This window comes from Diaporthe batatas (assembly GCF_019321695.1).
Source record: "Diaporthe batatas strain CRI 302-4 chromosome Unknown Contig00009, whole genome shotgun sequence".
NCBI classification, from domain to species: domain Eukaryota; kingdom Fungi; phylum Ascomycota; class Sordariomycetes; order Diaporthales; family Diaporthaceae; genus Diaporthe; species Diaporthe batatas.
The window spans coordinates 1,500,249-1,512,439 of NW_025408556.1; the positions used below are offsets into that span (position 1 = coordinate 1,500,249).

At 41.5% G+C, this 12,191-nt stretch overlaps 2 protein-coding genes across 2 annotated transcripts; both read left to right on the forward strand.

Moving 5' to 3' along the window:
• Positions 1-2,316: 2,316 nt before the first annotated feature.
• KVR01_008057 (uncharacterized protein) lies at positions 2,317-4,109 on the forward strand (the record flags this gene model as incomplete). The annotated part of the gene is made up of 7 exons (XM_044792988.1): positions 2,317-2,511; positions 2,575-2,719; positions 2,809-2,995; positions 3,298-3,533; positions 3,623-3,713; positions 3,786-3,942; positions 4,026-4,109. The coding sequence occupies 7 exons, from the start codon at positions 2,317-2,319 to the stop codon at positions 4,107-4,109; spliced, it is 1,095 nt and encodes a 364-aa protein (XP_044643035.1).
• Positions 4,110-4,343: 234 nt separating this feature from the next.
• Positions 4,344-11,210, forward strand: KVR01_008352 (uncharacterized protein; the record flags this gene model as incomplete). Its single annotated transcript, XM_044791204.1, has 6 exons — positions 4,344-4,547; positions 4,602-4,686; positions 4,777-5,909; positions 6,255-9,848; positions 9,899-10,219; positions 10,371-11,210. The coding sequence occupies 6 exons, from the start codon at positions 4,344-4,346 to the stop codon at positions 11,208-11,210; spliced, it is 6,177 nt and encodes a 2,058-aa protein (XP_044643330.1).
• Between the last annotated feature and the right edge of the window lie 981 nt (positions 11,211-12,191).

The window sequence follows — 12,191 nt, forward strand, 5'->3', positions numbered from 1 at the left end:
ATAATAATTTTATATAAAAATAATAATAATTTTATATTTTAATTAATTATAATTAAAAGTTTATTAATTAATTATTTAAAAGATAGTTTTATAAATTTTAAAAATTATTTATATAATATATTTTTAAAACTTAATTTAATTAAATTTATTATATAAAATTTTTTATAATAATTTTATAATTTATATTTATAATATTATTTATTATTAAAAATATTTTTATATTAATATATAAAAGTATATTAATTTAAATTAATATTATTAATTTTAATATAAATTAATTTATTAAAATTTAAAATTATTATAAATTATAAATTATTTAATTTAATATTAATAAATATTATATATAAATATTAAAATTATTATATAATTTAAATAAATTAATTAAAATAAATAAAAATAAAATTATTATTTTTAATTAAAATTTTAACTTTATTTAAGTAAATATTTATTTAATAAATTAAAAGATTATTACCTTTATAAATAAAATTATTTAAAAATAATTATTTAATTTATTAAATTAAAAATAATTAAATAAAATAATTATATTTTATTATTATTTTTAATTTATAGTTTTAATAACTTTATTATAAAAGAATAATTATTAATAATTAAATTTATAATTATATAAAATTAAATTTTATTTTTAAAAAATTATTATTATTTAAAATAGTTAATTTTTTTAAAAAAGTTAAAAGATTATAAATTTAATTTAAATATATTAAAATTTATAAAATTTTAAATTTAAATTTAAAAATATAAAACTTTAATTTATTTAAAAATAAAAGATTAAATAAATTTAAAAAAGTTTGAATTAAATTAAATTAAATTATAATATAATAAAATAATTAAATAAAAATTAATTAAAATTTTATAATTATAAATCTTTTAACTTTATATTTAAAAAATAATTTATATTTATAATATTATTTATTATTAAAAATAATCTTTTATATTAATATATTAAATTATATGAATTTAAATTAATATAATTAATTTAAATATAAATTAATTTATTAAAACTTAAAGTTATAATAAATTATAAATTATTTAATTTTAATATTATTAAATATTATATATAAAATTATTATATAATTTGAATAAGTTATTTAAAATAAATAAAAATAAAATTATTATTTTTAATTAAAGTTTTAAATTTATTTAAATAAATATTTATTTATTTATTTTATAAATAAAATTATTTAAAAATAATATTATATTTTAATTTATTAATTTATAATATAACTTTAAAATAAATAAATTATATTTAATTATTATATATAATTTTTAATTTTTAATTTTAATAATTTTATTATAAATAAAATAAAATAATTATTAATAATTAAATATATAATTATATAAAATAAATTTTATTTTAAAAGATTATTAATATTTAAAATATTTAATATATTTTAAAAAATTAATAAATTATATATTTAATATAAAATATATTAAAATTTATTAAAACTTTAAATTTAAGTTTATAAATTTAATTTAATATTTATATTTATAAAAATAAAAACTTTTATAAAAGTTAAAAAAGTTTAAATAATAATAAAATTAAATTATATTATAATATAATAAAATAATTAAATAAATATTAATAAAAATTATAATTATAAATCTTTTAATTTTATATTAAATAAATTAATTATTAAATTCTATAAATTTAAATATATTTTAAAAAAACTATATTATAAAATATAAAAATCTTTAATAATATAATAAAACTTTTATTTTATTATTATAATAATTTAAACTTTAATAATTTAATAACTATTTATAATAAAAAAGCTACTTTAATAATTTACTTAAAATATATAAAAGTTTATTCTTAAAAAATATTAATTTAAATAAGAAGTTAATTAATTAAAATAGACTAATATTTAGTACAACTATTTTTGTAGGGAACATGAGGTATTTTGTACCGAGGGCATTTGTCTAACTAGCTGCATTAAGCGGAAATAGCGCGATGCGAAGCAAGAACAAGCACGAGTAACAGCACCTCGCCAACATTTTTGTAGCTCCCAGCACTACATACCAAGCATGCACGCGCGTCGTGCGTTGCATCAGACTACCTTCACACCCAGGTGTGTGGGGTCGTCAACTAGCCAGCAAAATGCATTTACCTGGAAACATTCGGTTCTAGATATAAAATTATCGAATAGAACACAACGGCTTCTTTGAAATTTCAGCATAGTAGAAATTCTCAATGGCTATTGTCCTGATCGGCTTCGTAGGCTTCATTTTCCAAATCGTTACCCCTTATCTTTCAAACAGCGGAAGTCATTTTAGGTAGTTTGCCACGAAGACGCAGCAATGGGTGATGCCAAGTCATGTACTGACATTATGGAGTCCTTCGCCATCATCGGCATGTCCTTCAGGCTGCCTCAAGGAGCCGTGGACGAGGAGAGTTTCTGGGATGTCCTTGACAAACGCAAAAGTCTCTCCTCAAAGTGGCCAGATAGCCGTACCGGCCCTGAATCATTCTTCGATCAAAAGGTCCGTCTACATGTGTTCGTTCAACTTGTTGTTCGTACACGTCCTCTCCGCTTACATGATATATATAACCCTTAGTGTCGGGCCTCTCGTGCCCACTTTCTTGAGGAGGACCCGGCCTTATTCGATGCTCCTTTCTTCTCAATCACGGCCAGGGAGGCCGCTGCGATGGATCCACAGCAACGACTGGCCCTTGAGGTTGCGTATCATGCATTTGAAAATGGTAAGAAGAGTTTTCAAGTGGAAAAAATTACATGCAGTGAGTGCTATTGAAGATGCGTCTGCTGACTACTCATTGGCGGCCCGACTCAGCCGGCATACCAATCCAGAGTCTTCGAGGCACCAGTACCGCTGTGTTCGGCGCGACCATGTCGGATGATTATGCGCGGATGGGGTCCAAGGACTTTGATATGGCGCCGCCGCAAAGCCTAACGGGTGTCCAGCCTGCAATTCTGCCCAATCGGATTAGCTGGCACTTTGACCTCCGAGGTAGCAGTGTGCATCTCGACACGGCTTGCTCGAGCAGCATAGTCGCGCTTGATATGGCATGCCAGGCTATGCGAAGTGGCAATGCGACGATGGTCTGTTTATTTCTTCATCTTTTATCATTCCTTTTTTTTTTACCCGAGCTTTCACCGTTCCAGGTACTACAAAGAACTGGTCAAGAGCCCGAATTCGCTAATACGCGTCCTAGTCCTTGCTCGTTGCCTCCAACTTGTTGATGAGCCCGGAGCCGTCAATGATGCTCGACCAAGGCAATTTTCTCTCTCCCGATGGAAAGTGCTTCAGCTTCGACGCTAGAGCCAATGGCTATGCACGTGGCGAGGGTCTAGTCGCACTAGTTATCAAGCCAATCGGCGATGCTATTCGGGACGGAGATGTTGTCAGGGCCGTAATACGAGCCACTGGCGCGAATCAGGATGGGAGGACTCCCACCTTAACGCAACCAAGTATCGATGCTCAGGTTGCCCTGATTCGGCAGGTATACGCCCAAGCTGGCATTGGATTTGAGTCTACGGCTTACGTCGAAGCACACGGCAGGTTTCCCGATTTAATCTCTTCGTGGCCCTCTTAGTGTTCTGATAGAGTTGAATGTGACGCTAACTAGGATACTTATCGTCATTAGGGACCGGGACTCCAGTTGGCGATCCAATTGAGATGAGCGCTATTGGGAGAACGTTCAAAGGACATAGGCCAGATTCTGTTCCTCTCTATGTGTATGTGTATTGGAAAATGCAAATGTTGCTATGAATCTTTTCTTGGAACACGAGTTGACAACGTGTTACTAGGGGATCTGTGAAATCAAACATCGGTCATCTCGAAGGCGCTAGTGGAGCTGCTGGCATTGTCAAATCCGTTATGGCGCTCGAAAGGGGTATTATTCCACCAACCGCTCTCTTCAAAACAATGAATCCAGATATTGACGCAGCACTTTGTGGCGTTGAGGTATGTACAGGGGCGGCGTCTTCGCTGTGAACGTGCAACTTGAAGTGAATAGTCTTGATTGACCGGTGACGACAAACACATAGGTCCCAATCCAGAGCAAACCTTGGCCGACCCGGGGCCTGCGGCGCATCTCGGTCAATTCCTTCGGCTACGGAGGCACTAACTAGCATGTCATCCTCGACGATTCCAAGCATTACTTTGAGAGCCACGGATTGCTGGGCTATCATCGCTGCGTTGAAACCCCTCCTAATAGCAGCTACACAGCCAATAATACCGCCTCGCTTCGAACAGTTGGCATTACCAGTAGCAGCGATATCGACGTTGCACAAGCAGAGCGCCAGGACGTACCAGGCTCACATTTGCTAGTCTGGAGCGCTGCAGATGCGGGCGCCTTGAAGCGAATGACAGATGCTTACAACAAATACTATCACAACAGCATCGCCGGTCATAGTGGTAAAGTTGACCAGCTGGCTTATACACTGGCAGCACGGCGGTCTCTGATGCCTTGGAGGACTTATGCGGTTATCGGTGATACTTGCAGCGATCCTGCTCGGTCTCAATTCATTCCCGCGGATCCAATCAGAATCCCGATGGAGGATACGACCGTCGCCTATGTCTTCACAGGCCAAGGCGCACAATATGTCGGTATGGGACTTGAGCTACTACGGTACCCTGCTTTTAGGGAGAGTCTCCAGAGGTCAGACGAGATCTTAGCCACACTGGGTTGCGACTGGTCTATATTAAGTGAGTGGCATGAAGTCGCCTATCCCAGGTCACAATATATGAGATCAGAGAGCCACTTGTTGATCGATACTAAATTCTACGTGCCCCTAGGCGAACTTCAGCGAGACCATAGTGTGACGCGCCCAAAGTTCAGTCAGCCTCTGTGTACCGCACTTCAGATTGCCCTAGTTGCGCTGCTTGAAGCCTTCGGCATAGCTCCGGCCGCTGTCGTTGGACATTCAAGTGGAGAAATCGCTGCTGCGTACGCTGCCGGTGGTCTGTCCCAGGAATCCGCTTGCAAAGTAGCTTACTTCCGCGGACAAGTCGCCGAAATGAGGCTTACTACAAGCATCGTTCCTGAGGCAATGATCTCTGTTAATATATCGGAGACTGATTGTGAGGCGTTTCTTCAAAGCCTACACCTACAAGGCGGGAAACACAAGGTTCACATTGCCTGCGTCAACAGCCCCTCGAATATCACACTCTCTGGCCCTGAGGCCTCTATTGATTTTATCAAAGATCATCTGCAACAGCAAGACGTGTTCTCCAAGAAGATCAACACGGGAATTGCGTACCACTCTCCAGACCTACATGCGATGGCTAATGAGTATCGGTCTCTGATGGGCTCACTCGTGTCGGGTTCGATGAACGGGCGCAGACATCGTATTCCTATGATTAGCTCCGTTACAAACCATACTGTGGGATCTGAGGTTCTTTCGACGGCACAATACTGGATCGACAATTTGGTGTCACCGGTACGGTTTTACGAGGCTATGCGGACTCTCACATGCAACATACCTCCCTCGGAGCATGTAGCCCATCCCGGACAACTCGCCATAACGGACATAATCGAGGTTGGCCCAACTGCTGCTTTGCGCAGGCCGGTCAGAGATTCAGTTCCTTTGTCTTTACGTTACCACTCGGTTTTAGACCGTACGAGATCGTCTCTTCAGACCACACTGAAACTCGTGGGGACACTATTCTGCCACGGATACGGTGTGTCCATCACGGCCGCGAACCTCCAATCTGCAGGTTCTATGCCTTTCTTGGTGGACTGTCCCTCGTATCCTTTCGATCACAGCCGTCGATACTGGAGTGAATCACGGTTAAGCAAGGAAATGAGACTGAGGCCCAGAGAGCTCGGGTACATGCTTGGACGGCGCGCTCACGACCTGAACACGTTGAGGCCGAGATGGAGGAATTGGTTGTCCATCGAAACAATGCCTTGGCTTGAGGATCACGTGGTGAGTCTGAATTTTCGCATACATGGACCCTGCTCTTTAACATTTGAACACATCTTCATGTTTCGCCCCACCCTTCTCTCGATCGGCTTTCACCCCTCCCCCTGAGCATCTCTACTCGGATAGCCATCATTGTTCCCCGTCCTGTATTCACACCACCCATAATCTCCGTTACTTTACTGCGCGGTGTTTAGGGTCCTGCATTAGATGGACGACCGTGCAAGGAGCTAGTACTCTCCGCGTTGGCTTTTTTTGTCGAAGATATACAAAGTAGTCAAATGCTTTTAGCTACTTGGCATGCGGCTTTTTCAACGAAGACATGTGTGCTAATTATTCCATTCCCTGCAGGTGTCTGGTACTACATTATGCCCTGGTGCAGGGTTAGTAGTCATGGCTATCGAGGCCGTCAAAGAAACCGCAGCAGCCAGCAATCAAAGAATTTGCGGTGTACTCCTCAAGGATGCCAAATTCATGGCACCAGTAATTGTTGGGAAGACAATGCAGACGACGAGCGAGACTGTTCTCCATTTACGCCACATGCAGAATGCGAATGAGAAACGATCAAGATGGTACGAAATAGAAATCTTCAGCTACCGCGACGACCGGTGGACGGAGTGCTTTCGAGCTACATGCCAGGCCCAGACCGACGCTCACTCTTGGGCTGAACTCGACGGTGGCCGGGAGGATCGCCTCGAGCACGACCAGATTCGCCAAAGATGTTCGCAGGCCACTGCATCTTGTACAGAGCCTGTGGCCCGACAACAATTCTATGCCTCTTGTAAGGAGTATGGCATAGAATACGGTAGCTCATTCCAGCTATTGCAAGATATCTGCTGGGACGGCCGCACGATGTCCACGGCTCGAGTTGACATGCCAAATGTTCAAGGAGATCCAGCGTCGAGCCCGGATCCCACGCACCCAACTGTTTTGGACGCCGGTATGCATCTTCTCCTGGTACAAATATCCAAAGGTCTTTCGGGAAGGACCCCTACACTTGTTCCTCACCGCGTTGGGAAGGCGTGGATTTCAACAGAGGCATGGGATTCTACTCCATTATCGTTACGTGTTACGTCCTATCTTCACTCAGCCATGGCAGATGACACCTCCAATGCTCACAGGGGCTCGCTGTGGGCGCTGAATGAGGGTGGATCTACCGTGTTCACAGTTGAGGATGTTGTTTTCGCCGAGGTCTCGCGACCACAGGACGAAAACAAAGCTGCTGGTCGGACGTTACTCTACAACATTACTTGGAGGCCGCAGCTAAGCTCTCTCAGCATTGACGACCAGAGTCTTGTCATAAATGAAGCTCGAAAGGTATTCGACGAGAGCTTCGAGGAGAGCTGGGCATCGAAGTCGGAATTGGCGATGCGACTGGTGGCGCGACACGCCTTGCGAGATATGAATGAGGAGCAATTAGCAAATGCTCCGGTCTACATGCGCCGCTACACAGCAGCCTTGAGGCATCACTATGCCACGCCACGATATGGCGAGGTCGAGTTCCTGAGTGACTCTGCCCTCGCGTCACTCTTGGATGAATGCGAGGAAGAAAACCCGGAATGCCGGGTGTTCATGCAAGTGGGGCGTGCGCTACCCTCAATCATTCGTGGGCAGACCAACCCTTTGGAGGTCATGTTTACAACGAAGAGTGCTGAAGAGCTTTACCGCTACCTTGCTATGCACCAACTGCGCGATGGTCGATTCGAGGCGTTTCTTGACTTAGCAACGTATGAGAAACCCGGCCTCAGCATTCTTGAGGTCGGCGCTGGTACCGGCAGCCTTACCAAGCACATACTGGGTGCTCTCGAGCGTTTTGAGAGCGAAACGGGCCAGGTACGCTTCAGCAGCTACACATACACAGACGTCTCTCCAAGCTTTTTTGGGACTGCACGGGACGATCTGGGTGACTTTCAAGGACGGCTCGTATTCAAGGTCCTGGACCTAGAAAATGATCCCGACAGCCAGCTCTTTGAACCTGAAAGCTACGATCTAGTGGTGGCGGGCCTTGTGCTGCATGCCGTGGCGGATGTACAGAAAACCTTAGCCAGGATACGTCAACTTGTCAAGCCCGGGGGCTATCTCGCGTTTCAGGAGGTTGTTTTTCCAGAGAGCGCATGTGCCAACGTAACCTTCGGCTCGCTTGAAGGTTGGTGGCTGAGCAGCGAAGACTGGCGTCACGAGCAGCACACACCCCTCCTGACAGAAGAACGCTGGGACAATATCCTACTCGATTCCGGTTTCTCTGGAGCCGACTTGGTCTTAAGAGACCATCAAAGCCCTCTCTGTCATCTCTGTAGCATGCTTATTTCGAAAGCAGTTACCGTCGCGCAAGACCAACCTGAAAAGCTTCTAGACTCTAAGGAGACGACGCTTCGGCTCCTCATCGATTCCAACTCGGACACACAACGCAGCTTGGCGGAAGAGATAACTGAGCGGTGCTCTACCATACAGACGTTGGAGATGGATGTAAACCTAGGAGAAGAATTGAACAGCTTGCCCAAAGACGTGGTAATCGTCTCACTACTGGAAGTTGGAACACCACGTTTAGCTTCCCTGTCAGAGCCAGATTTTCAAGCACTAGAACAACTGGTTCAGAATACGCAAAACATGTTATGGGTTGGCTGTCTCCCAAAAAGCGTGGACGGCATGTTCGATCCACACACGGCTTTGGCGACAGGCCTCTTCCGTGGCATACAGTCTGAGGAGCCTTCAAAGCACATTGTGACCCTTGTGATCGAGTCAGAGGCACCGAGCACATCGAGTAAATTTATATTCGATGTATTGAGTGCGTGCTTCTGGCAGTCGCCAGCCTCTATAGAGAACGAGTTCGTGGTGCGCAATGGGTGTCTGAATGTTGGGCGTTTGGCCAAGCAAATTGTCCTGGACTCTGAACGACTTTCTCGCGTGGAGCGACGAGAGAGGAAAGAGGCATGGAGAGGTTCCGGGCCATCCGTATACCTCGAAGTCGGCACACCAGGAATGATGGACTCGCTCCGCTTCGTCGAGGATCCTGTGTTGAAGGACGGGCTCGACTCCAATGAGGTCGAAATTGAGGCAGTTGCATGGCCCGTCAGCTTCCGTGACATCTTCGTCGCCCTCGGACGGCTGGGCATGCAGGGTCTGGGTGTTGAATGCGCGGGTGCTGTGACGCGCGTTGGCCAGAGCTGTTCGTATCACTTTCGGCCTGGGGACCGCGTCGTCATGGTAGCTTTAGGGTGTATGAGAAGCCACCCCAGAGCCGCATCCGATGTGGTCGTACGGATCCCCGAAAGCTTATCGTATCACGCGGCTGTCTCTGCCATCAATCCTGGCATGACAGCATACCACTCTTTGGTCAACATAGCTCGTCTGCAAGCTGGTGAGAAAGTCCTGATCCACTCTGGTGCCGGCAGCACTGGTCAGATGGCTATTGCAATCGCCACATGGCTTGGTGCCGAGGTCTTTACCACCGTCAGCTCTAAAAGCAAGAAGACGTTGCTCATTGATCTTTTCAACATACGAGAGGACCACATATTCTATAGCCGCGACACATCCTTTGCCAAGGGTATCATGCGTGTTACAGATGGCTATGGAGTGGATGTTGTTCTGAACTCACTCTCTGGCGAAGGACTACGGGCAAGTTGGGAATGCATTGCAGCCTACGGACGGTTTATCGAGATTGGAAAAGCTGATATTGAGACGAACTCGACGTTGCCGATGGGACAGTTTTCCCGAAATGTTATGTTCGCGGCCGTCGACTTGGTCCATATCTCTCAGACCAACAGGAAGTTGTTGCGTCAGCTGATTGAGAAAATCCTCGACATGGTTGCCCACGGTGATATCCATGGGCCGTCACCCTTGGACATATACCCTGTGTCTGATGTCGAGAGGGCTTTCCGATGCATGCAAAGCGGCAAGAATACGGGACGTATTATTGTGACAGGAGATCCGGTAGACATAGTTTCGGTGAGTATTGGTGGGAATGATTACACTGATGGACACTAACACTTGAGTAGAAATATGTGGTTGACAGAAGTCAGTGGACATTCGATGCCAACTCCTCTTATGTTGTGCCAGGTGGATTCGGTGGTATCGGTCGGGCCATCTTGCGATGGATGGTGGATCGAGGGGCCAGGTATCTCATTGTTCCCTCGCGTTCGGGTCCATCATCACAGGATGCACTGGACGTAGTTTCGGACCTTAAGAGCAAGGGAGTCTGTATGGTGAATTCACCTTGCGATGTGACTTCGGTTGCCGAGCTTTCAGCCCTAGTGCAAAACTGCACTGCGAATATGCCTCCTATCAAGGGATGTATCAATGCCGTCATGGTGCTCCAGGTTCGTCCATTCCTACACACTTATTCACCGTCCTTATCTTCCGGCATTTCTGCTCACCATGGCATTGTAAAACTCATGCCTAGACCTGTTTTAATGTATCCCGGTGTACAACCATCCAGCAAGTGCATACAAAGTGCTGACATTGAGCAAGGACACGATGTTCAGAAACATGACACATACGCAATGGTCAACAGCAGTCCAGGCCAAAGTCAAAGCGAGTTGGAATCTTCATCAACTTCTACCTCAGAACATGGACTTTTTTGTTCTCCTCTCGTCGCTAGGGGGGATTTATGGATCTCCCGGACAGAGCAATTATGCTGCCGGCTGTGCCTTTCAGGATGCGCTCGCACGCTCTCGAAGTGCAATTGGGTGCCGAGGCTCTGTCTCTATCGACATTGGGTGGATGCGTACGATCGGCGTGATAGCGGAGACCGAGCGGTACCAGCGCACTCGCAAGAATGCTGGTGATATGTCCGAGGTCGAGGAAGCGGATTTCTTCGCCGTACTGGACCACTACTGCGACCCATCCCTCCCTGTCCTCACCGTCGATCAAAGTCAGATGCTCATCGGTGTATTCACTCAGGCTGACTATTATGCCAGAGGAGAGACTCCAATTGAAATTCTGGGCCGTCCACTGTTTGCAGGTTTCAGCACAATCTTGCGCTCGCAGTGCTCTGGACCGGACGCAGCTGCCGTCACGACAAACCAAGATGTAGCTACACTGTTTAGGAACGCGGAGTCCGCAAGTGAACGCAGTGGTGTAGTGGTTCAGGGTCTCAGGGCAAAGTTGGCCGGTGCGCTAGGAATCTCCGTCGAAGACGTCGATCCCCGCCGCAGCCTTTTCGATTACGGCACTGACTCCCTCATGGCTGTAGAATTGCGGAATTGGATTCGCAGGAGTTTCGGCGTCTCTGTCCCTGTTTTCAACATTATGGACGGAGCTACTATAGGAAATCTTGGTGACCAGGTGGCTAAGTTAGCAACTATATAGATAATAAGTATAGCTATCACGGGAGGGATGAGTAAGAGATAAGATAGACCTGTTAGGTATTATGCAATAGATGCTCTAGTTAAAAAAAACTATAAGTTTTAGAATTATAAAGTGTATGTTAGTAGAGAAGAATGGGTATATTATAGTGTGACTAGGTGGTTTGAATCGAGGGTTAGTCTGGATGTGGGTAGGTAACCTTACTAGCAAACTCATGAGAATGCTAGTGACATGTACTAAATTTCAGTAAATTACTACACTTAGAGTATATTATAAGGTTTCTAAGTCCCCCCCCCCCTTTTAAATATACTTATATTTATAATTATAAAACTTTAAATAATTATAGTATATTTTATTTTTATATTAAGAATTTATTTAAATATTAAATTCTTTTTTTAATTTATTTTAATATTATTTTAATATAATTTTAATATTAAATTAGAGCGTAAATAAGCTAGTTAAGCGCCCGACTGCAGGCCTAAGGAAGCGCTTATGTGGGGTGAAGGGAGATAGTAAAAATCTCTTAATTTAAACGTGTTTAAAAGAGAAATAAAGAAGGATTAATTCCTTTAATTATTTAAATAAAAGGTAGGTAGGTGTTTTTATATAAGGTGCCTATAGATATAAAAGCCTTTACTAACTTAATATAATTAAATTAATATTTTTTAATATAAATAGTTTTTATATTTAAAGTAATTATTAATAAAAAAATAGTAATATAATTTTATTTATAACTTTATTTATTTTATAAAAGTTTTATATAAAGTTTTATAAAATATTATTATTTATAAAACTTTAATTTTTTATAAAATTATTTAAATAAATAGTTTTACTTTTAAAAATATTAACTTTTTAAAAACTTATTTAACTTTTATTTTAATTAATAATATCATAAATATTTTTAATTATAAAGTTATTCTTTATAATATTAAATATTTAAAAGTATTAAAATTCTATTTAAATTATTTAAATTTATATTAATTT